We start from the raw sequence: 23,642 nt of genomic DNA on the forward strand, positions 1-23,642 counted from the left end.
CTGCACATCAGGGGAGTAGTGAGAGATGAGCCAGGAAAGACAGGCAAGGGCCAACGGACACAGCTTAGACTTCATCTGTGAGACAAGCACTGGGGGGGTGATGAGCTACCAAGGGGAGCGTTCTAGAACAAGTTACCAAGGGTCCAGCAAAATTTTCTGTAAAGAACCAGATGGTAAATGTTTTAAGTTTTGCGGGCTATGTCTCAACTACTCAGTTCTGCCACTGTGGTGTGAAAGCAGACGTGGACAGTATGTAAATCAATTAGTGTGGCCCTGTTTCAATAAAGCTTTATATACAAAAAACAGGCAATGGGCTAGATTTACTTGTGAGCTGTAGTTCACCAAGCCCTGCTCAAGAATGATAATTCTGGGGCCTCAGTGGAGGTTGGATTGGAGGATGGGGAGAGAATGGAGGTAGGGGGCCCAGTTAGGAGCTGTTGCTTTAATTCAGGGGAACTAAGGGAGGGACCATAGGGAGAAATGGTCTGTGACATGCTCCAAGGTAAAAATGACAGGAATTACATGACCAATTTGATGGGAAGATGTCTAGTTGTTTCCTTCATGCTCCATGGACTTATTCTTCCACTGAAGAAAAAAAATTGTGACCATTCTGGACGTGTGAGTCAGAACCACACACACATCCTGGGAGGTTGCCTGCTGGTCACAAGACACCATGCTGGGTGAATTACATAGATTATCATATCGCTAAGCAGAATTCTTCAGAATTCTTAAGAATATTAAATTGTGTTTCCTATTTTTCAAACTGAAGTTTAAATGGTAAGTTGTTTGCCCAAAGTTACATAGCTGATCAATGGCGAAGTTGAGATTGAGTTCAGGTCTGGCGTCAACGCCTGTGCCATTCCTAAAATGTAGAGTCTTCTCCCCTCCTTGCTGTACAGCTCCTCTCCTTCCCCTCTGTCCCTGTTAAGACCCATCTAGCCTTTTAAGGTTTCCAGTACATTTCTGGCATAGCAAGGAGTGGACCTGAGTTCTAGCTGCAAAAGCTCTTAGGTGTGACATTATTCTGTGTTTGACAAAGGACATGCAGCAAAACTCAGACCTGGACTTACCATTCTAACCTGATGCTTTTGTTCATGTTACAATATGGAGAAGACAGTATGGTCTTACGCTATGGATTAGGAAATCCCTGAATTTAAGTGCCTGGATCAGAACATTATCTTAGTCACTGCCTAACATAGATGCCCAGGAGATGTTTGTCAAATTGAAGTAATAGTATCAGATGAGGGGAAACGTGTAGGTTTAAACCCTGGAGGTCAAGGTTAATGTCTGAAAGGACAAATCTGACCAGTGTGATCAAGAAACTCAGTTACCATTCTCCATGACATTGTCTAGTAACCCCACTGATCATTAATTTAGTGTCTGTTTAGGTTCAAATAGAGACTGCCTCTGTGCTAAATATTTTATTTTATTTTTTAATTAAAAAAATTTCTTTTTGAATTGGGGAACAGTGTGTTTTTCCAGGACCCATCAGCTCCAAGTCAAGTAGTTGTTTCAATCCAGTTGTGGAGGGTGCAACTCAGTGGCCCATGCGGGGATCGATCCGGCAACTTTGGTGTCATGAACACTGTGCTCTAACCAACTGAGCTAACCGGCCGCCCCTGTGCTGAATATTTTAAACAGGACTTTAGAGGCATTGAAATATCCTATATCATGGATATAGCATTACTTTTAGTGAGCCCTAATTGGCCAGGATCGGGTCACTTGGTAAATGGAATGGCAAAGAGACCCCCATGAATGATGTGAATCAATCGTATGACCCACACCTTGGGCCAAGGAGGATAGACACACAGCAAACGTGAGGCTCCTCCAGCACAGAGGAACGAATGCCTGCTGAGGAGCTAAATATCAACGTCCGCCGCAGTTGTTGATCTGTTTTAACTACCAGCCTGTATTAGTTTCCTAGGGCTGCCATAACAAAGTATTACAAACTGGGTGGTTTAGAACAACGGAAATTTATTGTCTCATAGTTCTGGAGGCCAGAAAAGGTATCAGCAGGGCCAGGCTCCCTCTGAAGGCACTGGGGAAGAACCTGTCCCCCATTTCCCTTCTGGCTTGTGGTCGCCTTAGGCATTTTTGTCTTACCCCTGCATCTCTTTGCATCATCTTCCCTCTGTTTGTGCCTGTGTCCAAATTCCCCCTTTTAATAAGGAGAGCAGTCATTTTGGATGAGGGCCCACTCTTAATGACCTCATCTTAACTTGGTTAAATCTGCAAAGACCCAATTTCCAAATAAGGTCACATGCTGAGGTACTCGGGTTAGGATTTCAGCATCTTTTTGGAGGGTCATAATTCGACCCATAGCACAGCCCTTTCTCAAGAAGTCAGATGGCTTCCTCAGACTGAGGTGACAAAATGGGGACTCAGTCCAGATCCTACTCCACGGCCTCTTCATCTGTGGTCATTTTCCTGTCCAGTTCCTCCATGTGCTGCTTGGGACATGGCGATTCTGTGTCTGTTTACTCATAGTTTATCATATAACTTAGCCTGTGCACCTGCCAGTGTTCTCTAGGCCACACTCACTGCATCTGTGCTCCTAGCCTCTCCTTTCCCTACTTCGCCCTTCGCTCATTCATTTATTAGTTCATATGACAGTCAGTGTCGAGTTCCTGTTGCATTCCGGCAATATGCTAAGCTCCGAGGATATAATGATGGAAAAGGTGAAAACGACCCTTGCTGCTCTCAGGGAGTTCTCGTGGGAGGCCTCACAAGAAAATAGTGTGAAACAAGCGAAAAGGGGAGTGTGCATGCAGATTCTTACTGCGCTGTCCCCAGCACAGTGTCCCCCTTGGCTCCCTAGTGCTGACAGGAAAGCGTCCAAGCTTCCTAGCAGAGCGCACTAGGCCCCTTCAGCAGCTTCATCTCTTGCTGTTCGCTCCTTTCCCTTTGTGCTACACCCATTTTTTATCTGCTTGCTCTTTCCCAACTATGCGGTCTTCTGCCTCAAATCTTGTCTTTCTGCACGAATGCTCCCTCTGTTAGAATGTGTTCCCCCTCCACCATCCTCAGCTATTATCCACTCAATTAAGTCCTGTTTCTTCTTTGAGACTCATTTCTGGAGCGACTGCACCTGCACCCCCCAAATTTTCTCTCGTTCCCTGTGCCCCCCTTTGAACAATACCTCCCCCCCGACACACACACACACACACACACACACACACACACACACACACACACACACACAAAGAGACACTTGACTGAGGCTTGTTCATCTTCATAACTCCAGTACCTAGTATCATGCCTGTATTAATAGGTGCTTAATCAATAAATGAGTGAATGAATGAATGAATGAATGATTCCCAGTCTGTGCTTTATTTCTGCTCTCTAGGGTGCAGTTTTCCCTTGGCTTCCTGCCCTCAAAATCATATGCCTGGTCACCACTTTTTCTCTAACTTTTCCAGAGACCTCACTGCTCATGACATTCTTTCGTTATGCTGACACCTCAGCTATGCTGGCCCTAATGGTCAGTGGCCACATGTGGTTGTCCACTGGCCAGCATCTCTGGTCTGTCCCGCTTCACACAAAGAAAGGCCTCATTTGCCTATAGGAAGATGGTTCTCATGGGAAAAGCAAAACTTCCTCTATGGCCTGCCCTGTGTCCCCATTTCCAAAGTTTCCTTTCTCTCAATTCTAGGAGCAAGGACATGCTATTTCTGCTTTATTGATTAATTCAACCAGCATTTGTTTGAGCCCAAAGTTTATACCTGGGGCTATGAGTGAAACACACTAACTCCTATCTAGTTTCTTCGTTTATAACCAAAAAGATGTGGTTTTTTTTAACCCCTTCCTGTTCAATACATTGGGTTTCACCCATGTATTGAACAACATAGTGATTTTCAATTTTTTTTAGCATTAAAACTCCAAATGAAATCAGACATGGAGTATCAATGAGTAAAACAGAAGAAACCAATATTTTGTTCCATATATTATAATTTTATTTGTTAATCCTAATTTATAACTTACAGTTACTTAAACCAATGCGACTGTTATGACGAGTATGAATATTTGAAATTGAGGGTTTGGGATGACAGCTGCAGCCTCCTCGCATCCTTACTCAGAATGCATCCATGTATTTGGTATTGGCTGGATGCCTTGAGGGAATTGTGACAGCTAGACATTGGAAGTGACAGCACTTTTAAACAGGATACCTTCCAGGTTCAGGTTATTCTGACTAAAAGATCCAGAAACTTGAAAGAGGAATATAGGAAAATTTGATTTTAATGTTGACTGACTAACACTATGTAACTACTGTTTGCATTCTTTAATTATAAAGGATCTAATTGAAAGGAATAGATGAACAGCTTTTTCAACCAAGTTATATCTTTGTTTGACAGAATAATACTTCCCTAAATAGATTGTGCCATTATGAGATGTTAATTATGTTATTGAAATTATTTTTAAAAACTTCAGTGCCTCATTCTCTCTAGTAATCACTTAAAACCTTTAACACAGCAAAAAATAAAACACAAAAAAAACCTTTTAATTTGGCATGTTGAGTCAAAAATTCAGTTGTCATTTTCATCATTGACACTTTACCGGCTATAGGAGGAGTGGTAACAGCATGGCCCTGCATTTTGGAGTTGGTCTTGTTTGAATTTTTGAAAGCCTGCCAAGCACTCTAAGAATAAAACAAGTGTGAAAGCTACCAGTAATACTTTCCATGGTGCCACGTGTTATGTGGCCACTTATTACTGTACAGTTTATTATTTCATCTTTGTATGAGCATGGGGATCCCTGAGCCTTGCTTGGCATTTAGCTGAGCTAGGGTAGTGCTGGCTACTTGCTCGTATGATTTCACAGCATGAGAAGACTTGCATGGATCTGAATGGTTAAACGACATTTTTGGAACTATAGCTTTCCTAGCTATTGACATATCTATGTGTGTTCAAACATATTCACGGTGCTGGCAACAGAACCTTTATTCTGAAGTGGGTATGAGTATATTAATCTGTAGCTCCTGGGGTCTATGATTGTTCAAATTTGGCATATCCCACACTTAAATGGGTCTGTTTACAGTTTAAAAAGTATTTTTTTTAAATGTAGTTTAAATCAAACATTTGTAGAACCCTTGAAACAAATGGGTTGGGCTCCATTGTATTGGAGTAAGGTATAAGGCAATTGTGGTTTCAGGAAAGTCACAGAGCTGGCTTGGGAGGGCCTCCCTGTTAGAAGAATGTCTGCCCAGCTCAGGGCTTTTCACGTCCCAGGTGTTCAGTAGTTTGTCTGCATTGAATTGAATTGAATGAGCACAGAGCAGGTCCAGTGTGGCTGTGGGACTACCGTATTTGCCGGCGTATAAGACGATTTTTTGGCCCTGAAAAATATGCCTCCAAGTGGGGGGTCGTCTTATACGCCAGGTACACTTCAGATAGACTGCCCATAGTGCTTGCCCCATGCCATAGTGGCCTCCCGATGCCCGCCCACTTCATTCCACATACCGTTCAGGCATCAGCAGTGCTACTGGGTGTATGCTCGGCTGTTATGCGATTTTGCTGTTATGCGATTTTGCTGTTATGCGATTTTACCACACTCGCAAAATCGCACACAGCCGACCATATAACAAACTCTGTATTTTGAGTGGAAATGTTAGGAGGTCGTCTTATACGCTGAGTCGTCTTATACGCCGGCAAATATGGTAGGTCCCCCTGGTAAGGAGACATCAGGAAGGTCTCAAGTGGAAGCTGCCTGCCTCCTCAAGGATCCACACAGTTCCCACCAAGGAAGGCTGGTACCCCCACTAACTAAAATGTTTCTTTCCTCCCGTTCCAGGAGGGACTGCGCTGGGCTTTCAGACTCCCTGTAGTCAGGGCTTTTGATCCACCCTTCTGACTTCCTCAGGGTCCCTGTGCTTATGCTCTGGTTTTAGTAATTGTAATAGACTTAAAAGTCAGCTTGGGGCTCGTAGGCCGAAACAGAAAAGCATCAGGGACCAGGAATCTTCTTGTTCCCATTTGCGTGTTCCTCAGTTGGGCATTATTTCTGTGAGTCCACATTTGCAGATGCCCCAGATATGCTGGACTTGGGAGGCCCCACTGATAGTAGACTGAAGCCGTTACTTGAACACTGGTTAGGGATAAAATGGCAAGCGGATCGATCGCCTTTATAAGGGCCTGGATGAAGGATCCACTGGTCTGCCAGTATGTCCTGCCCTACATGCAGCTCTAGAGAGAAAGCCACACAGGATTTTGTCAGACTTATTCAAGCACATGTTGATGTTGCTGACCAACAGGGCAGAAATTCTTTCCATGCCAGTGTGGTATGAAGGTTGTGATTCTGTCTGACCACTTCCTGCCCGTCTCCATGACAATTTCTTCCTTCTCCAGCGGCTAACACTGGTTTTCTCCAGGGTTCAGCCATGGGCCTTTCCTTTATATTTGTTATTCTTTGTAAGGGTTACCTCATCTATTTTCATACTTCCGCTGATGACTCTGAAATGTCTTTAATTATCATTCCAAGATCTCAAATTACTCTAATCTCCCTTTCCCAAGTTATTCTCCCAAACTTCTTCACATTTCTTTCAAGCTGGCCAAACTCAGCATTCTTGGGTCTGCCTACGCCTCCTCCATGAAGGAGAATCTGATGTAAGGCCCCTATTCTCAGAGAGCCCATAGCCCAATACAAATATATGTATAAAGCACATACTTTTACTGTCTGCAAAAGATTCGCACACAGGATTATGGGAGTCCAAAAGAGGGAACAATTATGTATGCAGGGGGGGATCATAGAATGTTCTTGCAGGATAGGATGTGACACAGATATTGAAGGGCGGGTAGGACCCAGAAATGCAATCATGTAGAGAAATGCATTCAGAAGAGCAAAACCCAGAGGTAGACTCAGGTAGGAAGTGTATGGAGAAGAGGGCTCTTCCGTTTGCTTAGACATTGGACTGTGTTGGAAGAATTGGGAAGAACCCATGAAGAGCTAACATTTACAGCTCATATTTGAATTTTACTGTTAGGTGACAATTTTAGAACAGAGGTGTGGCATTATTAGAGGAGATTCCGAATGCTCCATCTGGTACCAATACATGATATTGGGGTAGAGGGAGAAGCAAAGGGAGGAACTCCTGAGTTAGGTGAGTGGTAGCGGGGATGGAGAGTTAGAATGGACATGAGAATTGAATTTTCAGGGCAAGAGAGAGGAAGGGTCCCTGGTGACCCCCAACTTTGAGCTGGAGTGATTGGGAGGCTTAGAAATTAAAAGGAAGCATATTGGTGGAGGGAATGAACTTAGGACACTTTGGGCTGGAGAGATCTTTGGGAAATCCAAATGGAGAATCCCGTTCTGCCCTCATCCAACCTCAGTGTTCCAGACTCCCCTTTCAGCTAGGACCAGCCCTCCTCTATTGCCCAGGCTTATCTGACTTGAAGCACTAAATCCTTGAGACCTGACCCTCTGGGCATAGATATCAGGGATCAGCCCTGATGGGCCAACCTAGGGCTGGTCATGAGGCCATTGTTGTCCATCCCCAGCCATGTGCTCTGCCTCACAGGACCAGCTTTTGCTTGTCTTCTTTTCAAATTTGTGTCCCCTTTCTGATGTTCTCACTTGTAGAGGCCTTTCCAGGACAGAAACCCCTGCCCCTAGGCTGGTGCCAGGGCTCTGATACCCATGGACAGAACCCAAAGGCTAACAGCTAGTCTTTAAAGATAACTCCCTGGCTTTTCTATCTGTTCCACCAACCTAGGGGACACTTTGTGGCTTCTGGTCCCATAGGGTTGGCTCAACTCTTTCCTGCAAGGCCCCGTCTCCAGTGCCTGTATTATCCTCAGGGATGGGCCCTGGCCTCCTTCTTATACCCAGGTGCTACTTCAAATTCAACACTAAGACCGCATCAATAACTTCCTGGAAACGTGAACTGTCCAGCAGGTGCACAGCACACACTGCACCTTGTACTCACCTATGACCACTGATGAAAGCATCTTGCATCCTGCCTTCCAGGTTTTGAACACTCCTTTGGAGTCTCACCCCTTCTTCATTTCTACCCTGGCTGTTCTTCCACAACTGGACACCTGACCTTCATACTACACTGGGGGTCTTTGGACCGGTGGTGCTGATATTTCTTGTCTTCGTTGTTTTTGCCGCTGGTCACACCTTGGTTCTGACAGTGCCATCTTCCCATTCCTTGAGAGTTTCTTTGTGTTTATGGATTGAGGGCTGTGGAAATACACTGAAACTGGGGAGAGAGCTGGTAGCATCCAGAGCCTCTGTGATTTAGTCAAACATCTTCAATCACTTTCTTCTCGTTCTGAAGACTTCACATAATTAAATCCATTCCTGGCCAACACTAAATAAATTTTGCACATGCTGGTTGGATTACTGTGTAGTCTTACCCCAGTGTCTTTCTCAAAGATTAATATTTCACTAAAACTATTCCTCTGGGTAGGCTGAAGCCAGCAGCTGTGGAAACTCAACATTTGCTTTATACAGTGAAATGTTAGGACAGGGCTGCTTTTCACATTTCTCAGATATGCTGCTCATTTGGAAAAAAATAAGCATTCTTGGCAGAGTCCATGTGGCATGAGCCAAACTTGTGTTTCTATATATTCAGATATAAAGTAGTGAGAAAATATCATTCAAAATGACCATCATATAACTTTGGCACATAAAAGGATTACCATTTATGTGCTAGGCCTTACATGTTCTGCATCCTCAGATGCCCTGTGAGTATGCCAGCCCTCGGTCCGCTTGTCTCTGATTCCTGCTCTGCCCTGGATAGAGGGGCTGACCTGGAGGCTGCCTTTCGCAGGCTCAAGGATGCTCTGACTTCCTTCTAGGTTTGGCCAATGGAGGCACCAGTGGGAAATTGGGGAGAGTGGAAAGGAGGAAACCATAGTATATCTTCCCTCTCTCTTCATCAAGCATCTCCTCCAGTAGTGTCTGCCTCTCCATGGTTTCAGCTCCCACTGTTTTGAGTCCTCCATGGCTCCAGATTCCTCCTGATGACCCTGGCTCCTGGGTAACACTGCCTCTTTCCTTTGTCCTGGTGATCCTGGCTCTCTGCTAACACTATTTCCTCCCTTCATTCCGTCAAACTCTTGGCTTTGTCATCTATTGCAGTAGCCTGCAAATCTTAGCTTCCCTATCACCTTCAACTTCTATTTCTACTTTATCAATGCAACCAGTTCCCCGCATTAAATTCCTTCTGTTGCAAATACTTGAAGCAGCTTCTGTTTCTCTGCTTAGATGCTGATTGATGGATTGAGGTTGGCATCTTAAGCCTCATTTTAATGATGAAGAAACAGAAAGTCAGAGAGTCAATTAACTTGTCCAGTCTTAAGATAGGAAAGAGTGGAGCTCAGGTTTAAGCTCCCATCTACTCAATGCTGAAGCTTGTGCCCTTTTCCCTACATCAACCTGTGTTCTGTTTCCTGGTGCCACACAAAGTCCAATTTCTCTTGTATAATTTCGTCATATTATGGAAAAAGAAAACTCTCAGAATCTCCTCCAAGTTTTCCCCAGATGAAACATTGTCTTCTCTTTAATTTCCTCTAGAAGGATAGAACTTTCTGTTGGAGAGTGGGATATCTCAGTGTGAGTCATTCATCTAGCTGTCACTCATTGTCAGCTCTGTGCACTTACTGTGGGAGAGTCTGGGGAAAAAAAGAGAATGAAGACATAGTCTCTGTCCTTAGAGAGTTCACAGCCCAGATTTCAGAGTTGATACTTTGCAAGTGACTACAAGATCAAGGATATGTCTCTGGAAATGGTTTGCTGCCGTGGGTTGGAGGGGAAGTTGACAGAGTAAAGGAAGCCCATCAACTGGCAGGCCAGTATGTTGGCTATGTCATTCACAGGTGTTTGTCAGTCCTTCAGAGAAAACTGAGTTTCTCTCTGCTCAGTCATTTCTCTTGGGCCATGTGTATCCTCTCCCCATCCTGTGATGTGGGAGCTATTTTCCACTGACGCCTTTGCATCTCAAACTGTGTGACCATGCTGGGGTCAGTCCTTAGGGTGGTTTTAATTGGTGTAGAGTGGAGGGTGCATGCATCTCAAAGAGCTGCTTTCATGCTTTGGCACATGAGTCTCTAAAGAACTACTGGTCCTGTGCTTCAAGTTTCCTTTTCTTTCTTGCCCTTAATTTCTTCACCAGTAAAATGAAGATAGGAAGGTGTCTCAAGTCCTTTGTGAGGCAGAGGCAGCTGGGATAAGTATCTATAAAGATGTAAATAAACCAGCAGCAGTCGGATGCTGCAGGAGTCAGCAGGAAGCAGTGACAATGAATGAATGAGTGTGTACGTGTGGTGCAGAGGGACTGCTCAGGGCTCTGTGAGCTCTGTGACTGATTTCTACACACTTCTAAATGAAGCTGGCAACATAAAGGAGCTGTGTGGGATCCAGGCCTCTCAGGGGCCCCAGTGGCTTCCCTAGCTGAGTAAGAAGAAGCCCTGAAATTTCTCAATGAAAGGGACTGGCTGTGGGAATCCACATATCAGCATTTCCAGGTTTTTTGGTGCCCACACAGACTTCATGAGACTTCATTTCATGGCTCATCTGGGCATTGATGTCTGGGAACCAAATCCCCTCCCTTCCTGTTCCAGAAAGGCTGGCCTGAAAGCTTCACTGAAGAGGGGCCATGTGGACACTTCCCATTCTAGCTCTTCTGTGGGTTTTGGCTGACTGGGGGGAAACGGAAGCATGTGTCTTTGATCTTTACCCCTTGCTTCCCTTTCTGCCATGACCTGGGAAGACTGGTTTCTCTGGCTGGCTGGTTCCAGTTCCAGATTATACTCTGGCAGCGGGCTGTATCCTCTCCGGGGATGGTATTCCATCTCTTCAGGGATCCAGATAAATGTCACCAAGGCTGATCTCCTTAGCCACTCATGACGACACCAGGTCTAATGCATGATGTGATCTGGGCTTGTGATGCCCTCTGATGATTTTTGTGCCATGTCTCTTTTCTTGCAGATCCTAAGAAGCCAACTTGAGCCAACCAAGATTCAAAACCTGTACTGCCTGAGACCAACATCACCCGGGATGAACTGTTCTTGCCAGAGACTCCTCTGTTCCTGACAGCACACCTCTCCCCAGGTAGCTAAGGAAATAATGAGATTTTTGGGTTTTGTTTTTTTTTACCACTTTCTGCATACTATGTAATAAGATAGTTCCCTGCATGGGCGCTTAATACCAGGAATGCTCACTGCTGCTACTGCAATTTAAAATGAAATGTATCATCACCAGGCACATTTCATTTATACATTCAGTGATTCCACTTGGTATAAATGGGTTCCAGAGAAAATGAATTTGCAGCAGTGGAAATGAGGTTACCCCTAAAATAAAAGCTAGTGAAAAACAGCGTACAATGCATGCAATTAGCTATTCAGCCTAAGAGGTGGTGCTCATAAGACAGGCTGTTCTCTTCATCAAGAGACCAGCATGTGTTCAGGAAGACAAATTTCTGTGATGTAAATCATGGAAAGAAGCTATCTCTTTTCAGTCGTGTTGCAGTTTGTCAGTAATTCGGCAAAGGAGCTTTGGGTCATGGATGAAAGAAAGCTGTTGGAGAGTAAAATTAATAAGTATTGGTAGGCTCTGTTCAAAAAGAGTGTGCTGCAATGCTGATTGACTGGCCCTGGAGTGTTCTCTAAGACATGATTTTTCCCTAGAATAATGTGGGATTAATAATCCCATGGGTTATCACTGGAAGAAAGGCCAGGCTTTGAGAATATACAACTCCTTCGTCCTAATTTTGTCCTCATCAAGATAATCCCCAGGGTCAACTTGTCTAGAAGACGATCTGATCTAGATCTTGTGCCAGGTGGCTCTCTAGTTATGAATTAATGAGCTGATAGTGGTTGATGTGTTCTCTTGAGGGCTTGGTTAAGGTGGCTGTTCTCCCAGAGCCCATTCACTTCTGATCACTGGGATCATTAAGTTGCTGGCCTAGGCCTTGGACCTATGGTGTCCTGATGAAGGCTGCTGGGAGTGTATTATATTGGTGATGTGCATGAGGCTCATAAACACTGAGAATGCTTAGACTGGTCAGTGAAGTAATGATGTTTGTTCTAAAACAGGGTTTCTCAACCTCAATACATTAATATTTTGGGCCAGATAGCTCTTTGCTATCTGTAGGGAGCTGTTGTGCATTGTAGGATGTTTAGAAGCACCCTTGAACCCTACCCACTAGACGTCATATCAACCCCCACTGCAACTGTGACAGCCAAAAATGTCTGCAGACATTGTCAGATGTCCCCTGGAGGACAAAATACCCAGAGTGGAGAATCACTGTTATAGGAGCTAGCCAGTAATAAGGAGCTTCCTTGAGGAACGGAACACAAAATTGTTTTTGGGGGTGCATGAGTGCTTCAGGCCCCTTACCTTTATATTGGTAGATGTATTAGTCAGGTTTCTCCAGAGAGACAGACCAATGGAATGCATATATATATATATATATACACACACACACACACACATACCAGGGGTGCCAAAAAAATGTATACACATGACTTGTGTTCATCTTTTGTTATCAGTATATATTGAGTATTACAATTTTAATATAGTTTTTCATATATATACACATATATATGTGTATACACACACACACACACACACACACACACACACACACACACACACAGAGGGTGCCAAAAAATGTATACACATTTTAAGATAACATCTTAAATAACATATTATGAGGAATTGGCTCTTGCGATTATGGAGGCTGAGAAGTCCTAGGATCTGCCATCTGCAAGCTGGCGACTCAGAAAAGCTGGTGGTGTAGTTTCAGACTGAGTCCAAAGGCCTGAGAACCAGGGCAGTGGATGGTGTAAAGCCCCATCTGAGGGCTGGAGAAGATCAGATAAGATGGGGTGTCTCAGATCAAACAGTAAGGCAGAAAAAAGGGGCAAATTCCTTCTTCCTCCACCTTTTGTTCTATTCACGCCCTCAGCAGGTTGGAGGATGCCCAACCACATTGGGGAGGGTGATCTACTTTTGTGAGTCCATCAGTTGAAATCCCAATCTCATCTGGAAATACCCTCGCAGACACACCCAGAAATAATGTTTAACCTGGATGCCCTGTGGCCAGTCAAGTTAACTTATAAAATTAACCATCATAGTAAGAGATGCACAAATGTTTTAATCAGAAGGCCAGTGGAAAGTGTCCACAGCTACCTGGAGCTGATCCATCACTATTAAGGGAGGACTCGGGACAAGAGTTTGGCTCTGGGGTTCATCACTGCTCTAACTTCTGCAGATCTTGTCTCATTGGCACCTATCCTGAACACAATCTCTTTTGCCGAGTCCTGACCTCGGTCCCTGTGTCCTCACTAAGGTGCTCTGTAACCTGGAGAAATGACTGTTTGGCAAGGCCAGCAAGGCCTTGCTGTCCTACCCAGATCAGATTTATAAAGGAGACACTGCGTGAACCCCCTCCAGTATCTTAATGCTCAGACTGAAGGGGGTCACAGAGGTGACGCACAAAACTTTGCAAACTCTAGTAGGCATTTTGTAAAATGAGTATATCTCATTCTGAAGGTCTTGGGTGGCACCTAAGATTATGCAGATCTAATTAACTCCCAGGTGATGTCAATGCTGCTGGTTTTTGAGCCATACTTTGAGTAATAAAAACTAGGCCAGAGGTCGGCCCACGATGGTCCATGGGCCAAACTGGGTCTACCACCTATTTTCAGAAATAAAGTTTTATTGGAACACAGTCACACTTGTTTGTTTGTTGGGTTGTTGGAAAAGTCATGATGCAGTTTTGTAACGAAAAACAGAGAAAAAATACGTCATGACTTTTCTGACAACCCAATACATGTTGTCTGTGGTGGCTTTTATACAATGGCAAAGTTGAGTAGTTGAGATAGTGACTCAAAGCTTGAAATATTTACTTTCTGGCCTCTATAGTAAAGATGCCCTGACCCCTGCTCTAGGCTGACTTGTGCCACGTGGGCCATGGAGAGTCTTCCTGATTGCTGTTTAGGATAGAGAGTATCCAAATGTTGTCTTTCCTTACCCTCGGCCTGCCTTCTTTCTCACTCTACCTCTCGCCTCTGCCTCTGGAGCCCTTTCCATTAGCACCTGGGGGCATGAGGCAGCTTGCAGGAAGCTTCCATGCCACAGTACAGCTTCCATCTTGCATGTGGCCCTTTCTTAGTCCTACTCTGCTTGGCACCCTGTTCAGAGCCAGTCAGCCCTGGTATCCTTTTCATCTTCAAGGTGGCTCACCTTCAGACCTGTTCAGAAATACGCTCTGAGACTTATGCATACAAAGCTCTTGTCTAATTATTCTTTTTTGTTTCATCTAGCCAGTCAGCCAGGATTTACTGAGAATCTCCTTTCATCAGGCACCATGTTAGGTGCTGGGGTAACAAGGATTTATAAGGTGCCTCTTCAGTCTGGGAGACAAACATGTAAACAGTTAATTCTAATTATAATACACAGGTGCAATATTAAAAGAATATTTGGATACTTTGATAGACAAAGAAAAGAGTCTGGAGGATTTGGAGCTTTATTGCAATAGACTTTTTTTTTTTTAATCGTGGATTTTTATATAATTTTACACAAACACATTTTTTCATCTATTGATGTGATATGTTTTTCCTGTTAATCTGTAAAGGTAATAGATTACAATTACTTTCTAATTTCTTTAATAAGTATACTAACATCTTTTACTTAGACTTTATTATTATTAATTTTAAAAATTGCGATAAAATACATATAACAAAATTTACCATTTTAACCATTTTTAAGTGTACAGTTCAGTGGCATTAAGTACATTTATATTGTTGTGCAATCCATCACCAGCATCATCTCCAGAATAATTTTCATCTTGCGAAACTGAAACTTTGTACTCTGTATCCATTAAACAATAACTTCCCATTCCCCCAACCACTGACAACTACCATTCTACTTTCTGTCTCTTTGAATTTGACTATTCTAGATACTTTGTATAAGTAGAAGCATAAAGTATTTGTTCTTTTGCGACTGTCATATCTTACTTCATTTAGCATAATGTCCTCAAGGTTCATCCATGTTGTAGCATGTGTCAGAATTTCCTTTCTTTTTAAGGCTGAGAGTAATAATCCATTAATGTATCTACCACATTTTATTTATTATTTCATCTGTGGATAGACACTTTGATTGATTCTACCTTTAGGCTACTGGGAATAATGCTACACAATAATCGATGTACAAATAGCTGTTCAACTTCCTCTTTTCAATTCTTTTGGGTATATACCCTGAAGTGGAATTGCTGGGTCTTATGGTAATTCTATTTTTAATTTTTTGAGAAATTGTCATACTGTTTTCCATAGCGATTCCACAATTTTACCTTTCCATCAACAGTACGAGGAGTCCAGTATCTTCATATCCTTTTCAACAGTTATTTTCTTTTTTGTTTGTTTGTTTGGAGGGATGTTTTTATTTTATTTACTTTTTTTTTTTAAGATTTTTATTGGGGAATTGGGGGCTGGGAACAGTGCTCGGGAATTGGGGGAAGGGGAACAGACAAGTTGCTGTCCTTTTGTTCTTCAGTCTAGTTGTGGAGGACGTTGCTTCACTGGCCCAAGTTGGCACCATCATTGCGCTCTTCCTGGGTGAGGCTGGTCACCGGCTTCTGGATGGCCGCTCACAACGGCTGCTCACAGCGGCTGCTGACCACTCATGCTGGCTGCTGGCTACACACAGTAGCCCATGGCAAACCCACTGCAGCAGGGGCTGCAGCCTACACCGTCCAGGGCGACTCACAGCAGCCCAGCTCAAGGTTGAGATGTTGTTCAGCATCTTAGCTGTAGAGGGCAGTGTCACTGGCCCTCATATGTGGGATCCGAACCGGGGCCCTCTGGAGTCCCAAGCCAGCTCTTATCCAACGTGCCACTCGGCCGGCCCTTATTTTATTTTTTATAGTAACCATCCTATTGGGTGTGAGGTGATATCTCATGGTTTTGGTTTAGATTTCCCTAGTGATTAGTGATGTTGAACATCTTTTCATGTACTATTGGCCATTTGTATATCTTCTTTGGAGAAATGTCTATTCAAGTTCTTTGCCCATTTATTTGATCAGGTTGTTTTTGTTGTTGTTGAGTTGAAGTTCTTTATATAGTCTGTATATTAACCCCTTATCAGATATATGATTTGCAAATATTTTCTGTCATTCTGTGGATTGCCTTTTCACTCTGTTGATTGTGTCCTTTGATGCACAGGACTTTTAAATTTTGATGTAGTCCAACTTATCAATTTTTCCTTATATTGCCTGTGCTTTTGGTGGCATATCTAAGAAATCATTGCTAAATCCAATGTCATTAAGCTTTTCTCCTATGTTTTCTTCTAAGGGTTTTGTATTATAGTTTTAGCTCTTACATTTAGGTCTTTGATCCATTTTTAGTTAATTTTTTAGTATGGTATGAGGTAAGGGTCCGACTTTATTCTTTGCATGTAGATATATACCAATTTTCTCAACACTATTTGTTGAAAAGACTGTTCTTTCCTCATTGAATGGTCATGGTACCCTTGTTGAAAATCATTGACCATATATGTAAGGGTTCATTTCTGGGCTCTCTAGTCCATTGATCTGTATGTCTGTCTATGCCAGTACTACACTATTTTGATTACTGTAGCTTTGCAATAAGTTTTGAAATCAGGAAGTGTGAGACTTCTAACTTCGGTTTTCATTAATATTCTTTTGGCTATTTGGGATTCCTTGAAACACCATATGAGCTTTAGTATGGATTTTTCTATTTCTGCAAAAGAAGTCATTGGGATTTTGGGACTGCCATAGGACTTTTGAATTCTCTCTAAAGGACGCACTTGCCAGACAGATACGGGGAGGGAGGCATTTTAGGCAAAAGGAAGAGCAAAATCAAATGCATGGACAGATAAAACGGCTTGGTGTATTTGGGGAATTAAAAATAATCTGGGGCCGGCCTAGTGGTGTGTTGGTTGGGAGTTGGCTTGGGACACCAGAGGGCCCCAGTTCAGATCCCACATATGAGGGCCAGTGACACTGCCCTCTGCAGCTGGGATGCTGAACAACAGCTCGACCTGGAGCTGGGCTGCCGTGAGTCACCGGCGACGGCCAAGGCTGCAGCCCCTGTGGCAGTGGGTTGCCGTGTGCTACCATGTGTAGCCAGCAGCCAGCGTGAGCGGCCAGCAGCCACAGTGAGCGGCCGTCCAGAAGCCAGCGACTGATCTGCCTCGCCCAGGAAGAGCGCAATGATGGTGCCAGCTTGGGCCAGTGAAGCAACGTCCTCCACAACTAGACTGAAGAACAAAGGGACAGCAACTTGTCTGTTCCCCTTCCCCCAATTCCCCAGCACTGTTCCCATCCCCCAATTCCCCAATAAAAATCTTTAAAAAAAATCTGATATTATTGGAACATTAAGCATGCTTGTATCTCTGTGTATGTGTATGGGTGTAGACTTAGATAGGAGATGAATTAGGAGCTAAGGTAAGAGTCAGATATTGTGGAAGTGGGTATGTGTTGTATTAAGAAGTTTAATGGGGATCAGTTGAACAACTGGGCTGTGGAGTGAGGTGATCAAATTTGTACTTTATAAAGATTACCCTGTTGATGAGAGTGGGTGGTAGATTGAGCAAGAAGTAGATGCTGGCAGAAGGACCAGGAAGGAGACTGTTGTAAATTTTCCAGAAATGAAGTAATGAGATTTGCTCTATGGTAGAATGAGTGGGGATAGTTAGGAGTGAATGGGTCTGAACTAAATACGTGTCATCAAGATCTTTGCCACTTGTCTCCCCTTCCATCCTCAGGATCTCTCTGTGAGGGCTTCTCTGAATGAACTGAGTACTGATAATCCTGCAGCTAGGGAGATAATGTGCCCCCCCCCCAGACACTGAACACTGAGATTCTAAGTCTGTGGTCTGAGCCCGGGTGGCATAGTTCTGCCGGTGGGCAGTCTGCGGCGATGCAGATGTGTTTGGCTGGCCCACTGCAGTCACAGGTGGAGTTGTGGAGCTGGGGGCAGGGAGCAGGTCTGACCTCCCAAGTCCTTGTGGCCATGTCAGCAGGGCTGGAGTAGCCAACTCAGACCCATTGCCAAGGGCACACATTTGGTGACCCGTGGGATGAGGCAAGGGGATCAAAGCACACAGGTGCTATCAGTGCATGGGAGCAGAGCCAGGTGAGGAGCAGGCCGGGCTTGGGGTTACAGTGCAGTGATTAACAGGACAATGGGCTGTGCCTCCAAGGCAAACAGGGAGAATGCAATAAAAAGTAGCAGGAAAAGGTGCCGGAGAAGTGCTGAATGGGAAGTTGGGAGGATGTGGGGAAGAGAAAGGAGAAAGGAAAAACAGAGACGTAAGGAGGCGCCGCATCCTTGAAAGCCAAGAAGCTGGGTGGAGCAGAGAGGATCAGACCCCAGATCCCTGGCTGGGAAGGCTGGCTGGAATTTAAGAAGCTGGCTCCCAGTCTTGAGCCCAGGCTACCTGGCACACAGCTGCAGGGAAGCAGAATGTGTTCTCATCACTCACTTTGTGTTCCCAAACAGAAGAGAAGAGGGAGGGGCCCCACTGATCCAGCTCCAGCTTCTCCAGGAGGCGCTCCGGATGCCACGTGGAGGCCGCGCTTCTGCCACAGCACGGTGTCGGAGCCGGTGATTGGGAGCCTGCAGAAATGGCTTTACTCAGCAACATCCTAGCAGCCTATTCCTTTGTCTCAGGTAGTTGTCTGGATGGGGCTGGGCCAGGGCTGAGGCCTGGGGCTGGGGCCAGGGACACATTCCGGAGAGAAATGCTGATGGGCTCTGATGTGCTGAGTTTTGAGATGAAAGGTCGTGGGGTCTGAGAGTTAAGCATGGGTTCTCTAATTTGGCAAATGGGGCTAGGGATTCTAAGAGCTTTATCTTGCTGAAAATGTTTGGTTTCCTTTTGGGCTTAAGTGAGTGAATGAAGTAGCCTGGGGCTATGGTCTGCTTCTGTCATTATGCATTTAACTCTGATGTGAAAGGCCAGGACTGAGTATCCTCAGCTTGGCTCTATCTGTGCAGTGGACTATCTCAGCCCCATCCAGATCCTGTGTGTGTGGCAGGGAGGGGCATGCCTGTGTTTGGGGCTGTGTGAGGTGTTTGATAACCTTCTGGGAGACATGGGGAGACAGGCTATGTGAGTCTGGGAGAGTCTGATATTTGCCCCATCCTTGGTCCAAAGTTGTACTCTTTTAGGAAGATAGCCTTCTTTCTCCTTAAGATTATTTCTTGAGAACAGATATTCTTCATATAAGAGGAGCCATTTAAAAATACATGAAAATATACCTCAATCAAGCTGAAATAAAAAAATAAAGAAAAATGCAAATGCTCACCTGCTTGAATGACCAAACTGATTTTCTGCTACAGGAGTGGAATTTTTAATTTTTTGAGAGTTTGTTTTTACTCTGCTTGTTTCACCTGATGTCTCTCTACATGTTATATGAAAAGGAAGGAACTGAAGATCTGATTAGATTGCCTCCAGGCGAGGACTACGTTTTTACTTTCTAGTTCTCTAGGCAGGGCTCATATGCGGGGACCTAAGAGTTCAGACACAAAACCTGGCATTTCTATTTACAATTGAAAATCTGAGCCAGGGCCGAAGATAAGGGAAGCTCATGGCTTCTCTTTGTGAGAGGATCTTGTGTGCCGTACAACCTGATTTTAGAAAGGAAGACTTCTCCGGGCATACCTGGCTGGCTCCTTTGTGTCTGGCAAGATGCAACATGTTGTCTGCACGTGTCTCAAATCCAGGCTTCTCCTTTCTTGGATCACCAAAGGCCCAGGTCCTCAGTCAGCTCCTCACCTTCCACAGGAAGCCTGGTGCCTGGGGCCTCCTTCCTCAGGTGCTATCAGTGCAGGGGAGCAGATAGCACCCATCCATCAGAGAAATCCCAGCTTTGTGTTTTCTTCAAAGCTATTCTTGGGAGAAAGAACACTGGCACTGGAAAAGAGACGTTTGACACTCTGGTATCATGTTTTCACAAGCAGTTGAATGATGGTTCCCTCAACTCTACAGTGAAGACACCCCCAAATGAAATGGGAGTGCCAGGGAGGGTCTGAAGTTTCCAAGGCCTCAAAGGATACTTATAAATCAGCTGTTGCAAGAAAATATCTCCTGTGAGAGCAAATAGGGTACTGGACTTTGGAACTCGACTCAGCACAGGAGGTACCTGGCAGTTTTCCATTTTGGCCAGCATGACTCTGAGTTGTGACCGCTGAGCGTGGTAACTCATTGAATGGTCTGGTGTTTACTGTGTGTCTTGTGATCTTGTTAAAGCTGAAATAGTGCATAGCTCTGTTTTTCTCTCCACTCCAACCTTTCTCCTTCCTGCTCCATATTCTAGAATTAAATATTTCTTGGGGTGTAGGAAGACAATGCTTTTCTTAAGCATGGGCTAAGATTAAAAGAGAATGCAATGAAATGGAAAATAGATTGGGTAAAATAAAATGTGTTCGATTCAATCAATAGACTTGATAACTGAAAATTTATTCTGAGTGTGATAGGGAACACTGCCTGACTGTAAAGAAAATGAATAAAGAAATTGTTAAAGTATGAATGTGAATATAACAGATAAAAGTAATCATTGTTTTAAAAGAAGAAAACAGAATAAATGGATCAGAAACAATAACAAAAAGTATGCTAGAAGAAAATTATAGAAAATTTCCTAATCTTGTAGCTCCCTCATATGCTCGTTAGGCTTTGTCTGGTCTTCAACTACATGGAAGCTCATGACCCCGCCTATTTCTTTCCAGCACAGCAGTTACCTCTTATCTTATTCCATGCAGCCCATCATTTCAGCAACACACTTGCTAATACACATACGCATAACTCTTTTATTCCTTTGTCCAGCCTCTGATTAAACCAACAGGCAAATCCTAACTCTAAGTGAATCCTGCTTTCTCCTTCTGCACTCCAATAGCCAAATATGGCTACATCTTTACAGGTTAAAGTCATTAGAAATTCATGGCATTCATTCTCAGCTGAACCTTTCAAATAGTGCTTCGGTTCCTCTTATTTGCTTTTGGATCCATCCTGTTCCCATTCTTCACAATAGCCAGTTCAAACCATGACCATTCCAATGGTTCTAAATATGTTTATCAAAATGTAGCCATAAATTAAATGACAAGTGCAAACTAAGAAAAATTGTAGCAGTGATGAAGAAGGGTTAAAGTTTATAACATATAAAGAGTTCTTACAAATCAATAACAGGTAAGTATACCAAAAGAAAAGTGGACAAAGGACAAGAATCAGCAGTTTGCCAAAGAAAAAATACAGATCCCTGATAAAACATAAACAGCTCAAATTCCAGCCGTTTAAACCAATACAAAATGAAAACAACAATGAGGTTAACATTTTATTTCACCAAGTTCTCTTAAGTGATTAAGTATATAACTTTGGTTTTGGAGAAAGTGTGGGGAGATGAATACTCACATTAAGTGCTGATGGGACTGTAAATTGCTACAACCTCTCTAGAGAATGACTTAGACACATTTGTCAGAAACCTTAAAAACACACATGCCATTTAGTCAGCAATTCCACATTTAGGAATTTATCCTCAGGAAATAATTAGGGATACAGGCAAAAAATTTACTATGAGGACAATTGAGCTCATCAGAATTGTTTATAATAGTAAAAAAGTCAGAAAAATGGGCAAATATTAATTGAAGTAGAAAGATGTTTATGATATGCGGTTAAGTGAATAAAGCCCATTACCATACAGCATATGCAGTATCCCATTTATGTGTGTGTATTCACATGTATATGTAACCATATTTTACTGGAAATGATACCTGGATGCTGGGGTTGTATAGTGTGTGTTTTTAATTTTCTTGTGCTTAACTATGTTTTAAAGTATTCTATACTTCATTGATATTACTTTTGTAATAAGTTATGTTATTTTATTGGAATACAAAATTTTGAAATCTATCACACATGTATTTAAAAAATCACCAGTACCCTACTGTTTTCTAACTTTCAGAGCCATGTGTTTAAATGCCTTGAACATTACCACTTGGATGTGTCATAAGCATTTCAAATTCAACCTGGCCTAGAATGGAATATTGTCCTTCTCTTTAAATTTGCTCCTTTTTTTGTGTACCACCTAGGGCATCACCTACACCAAAGATATCATTTTTAGCCTTTGATACATCTTCTTCACTGCCCATATCCAATTGCTTAGGATTGGTCCATTTTGCTTCTCAATGTCCCTCAAATGTGTCCCCTCCACTTTATTTTACCACTACTGAATTGGTTTAGTCCCGTTATGTTTTTGCCTGCCTTGCTATAATGGCATTTTCCATGGTCTCCCTGCCTCCAATCTTGCTTCATAGTCTGTGTTTTGTAGCAAAATGATCTTTCCAAACTATGGATGTGATAATCCAATTCTTTTTATTTTTTAGAATCCTTTAGTGGATTCTCATTATCTCTGGGATAAAATCGAAATGCTTTGGTATGGTTTCACAGTTAGGATTGTTTTCAGCTGCAAACAATAGAAAACCTCAGCTTGGTGGCCTAAACACATAGGATCTTACTCACATAATAGGAAGTGTGGAGGTAGGTGGTTGCTAGCATTGGTCCATTGACTCAAGTAGGTAGGAACCAACATCTCTGTGATTCTCATGGCCTTTCTTCTTTGATTGTCATCTCATGGCTGCAACAGGGCTGCTGTTGTTCTTGCTTTCATTCAAGATCGAAAGAAGGCAGTAAAAGGAAGGAGTTTCCTGCAGATCTACTCTCATATTTCACTGGTCACAACTGTGCCACATGGCCATCTCTAGCTGCAAGGGAGGCTGGAAAAATGAGAATTTTAGCTTTTTCAACCCCCAAACCAGTGGTTTATAACCAGGGGTGATTTTGCCCTACAGGGGGATTTCAGGCAATATCTGGAGACATTGTTGGTTGTCACAACTGAGGTATGGGGGGCCTGCTACTGGCATCTAGCTGGTGGAGAATCATCCTGCGATGCACATGACTTCTCCTCATCCCCCCCCATGCCCCCACGCCTGCCAACAAAGAATGAACTGGTTCAAGATATCAAGTGCCAAAGTTGAACAAAACATGCTCTAGAGTAAAGGAAGCAAGAGAGAAGGGCCTTGGGGATGGTTTGAGGTACGCCAATCTGTCGTTTCCTATGTGCTTCCCAGGGCTTTTAGTGTCTGACCTTAACATCTTCATGCCCTTATTTAATTATAGCTGTCCCTGACCAAGACTTCACTGCAGTCTTTTTAAACCACTTGCCAGGCCTTTTCTCACTTACTTCTTTGCTTTTGCACATCCATTTATTTTTCTAAGAGTTCTTCCCTCCAGTCCTCGACTGATGAACTCCCTCCCAGTCTTCAGAACTCTCTCAGTGTCATTTTCTCCCCTCACTCTGCACCTTAGCTTAGGTGTCCATCCATGTTCTCCTCACACATATTTTGTTTCCCTCTATCTCAGCGCTTCTATTGGAGGAGTTAGCATTTCTTGTTTCAACTATTTGCAAGCAACTCCTTGGGAGCATAATATAATAATTTATAATGAGGGTCATAATCTCATTAATATTAATAATTCTTTTAATAAGCTTCTAATAGGGTTGTTAGAAAGATTAAATGGAATGATTGCTCTTTTTAATTTAATGTCCTGACTTGATAACACATTCTCCATGCTCACTCTTCCATTTTCTTTAGATTTTTCCTCAAAAGTCACCTTCTCCGCAAGACTTG

At 43.4% G+C, this 23,642-nt stretch overlaps 1 protein-coding gene across 5 annotated transcripts in view; it reads left to right on the plus strand.

Annotated features, from left to right (window-relative positions):
• EVA1A (eva-1 homolog A, regulator of programmed cell death) overlaps window positions 1-23,642 on the plus strand; it is a 50,508-nt gene that overhangs the window by 13,824 nt on the left and 13,042 nt on the right. For 3 of the 5 annotated variants that reach the window (XM_019633529.1, XM_019633528.1, XM_019633527.1), the window contains exons 2-3: window positions 10,927-11,049; window positions 18,465-18,635. In XM_019633529.1, coding sequence (XP_019489074.1) covers window positions 18,590-18,635 — 46 coding nt within the window. In that variant the 5' untranslated portion in view covers window positions 10,927-11,049; window positions 18,465-18,589. The other 2 variants (XM_019633530.1, XM_019633531.1) reach the window with 2 other exon arrangements.

This window comes from Hipposideros armiger, unplaced genomic scaffold (assembly GCF_001890085.2).
Source record: "Hipposideros armiger isolate ML-2016 unplaced genomic scaffold, ASM189008v1 scaffold_1340, whole genome shotgun sequence".
NCBI lineage: Eukaryota > Metazoa > Chordata > Mammalia > Chiroptera > Hipposideridae > Hipposideros > Hipposideros armiger.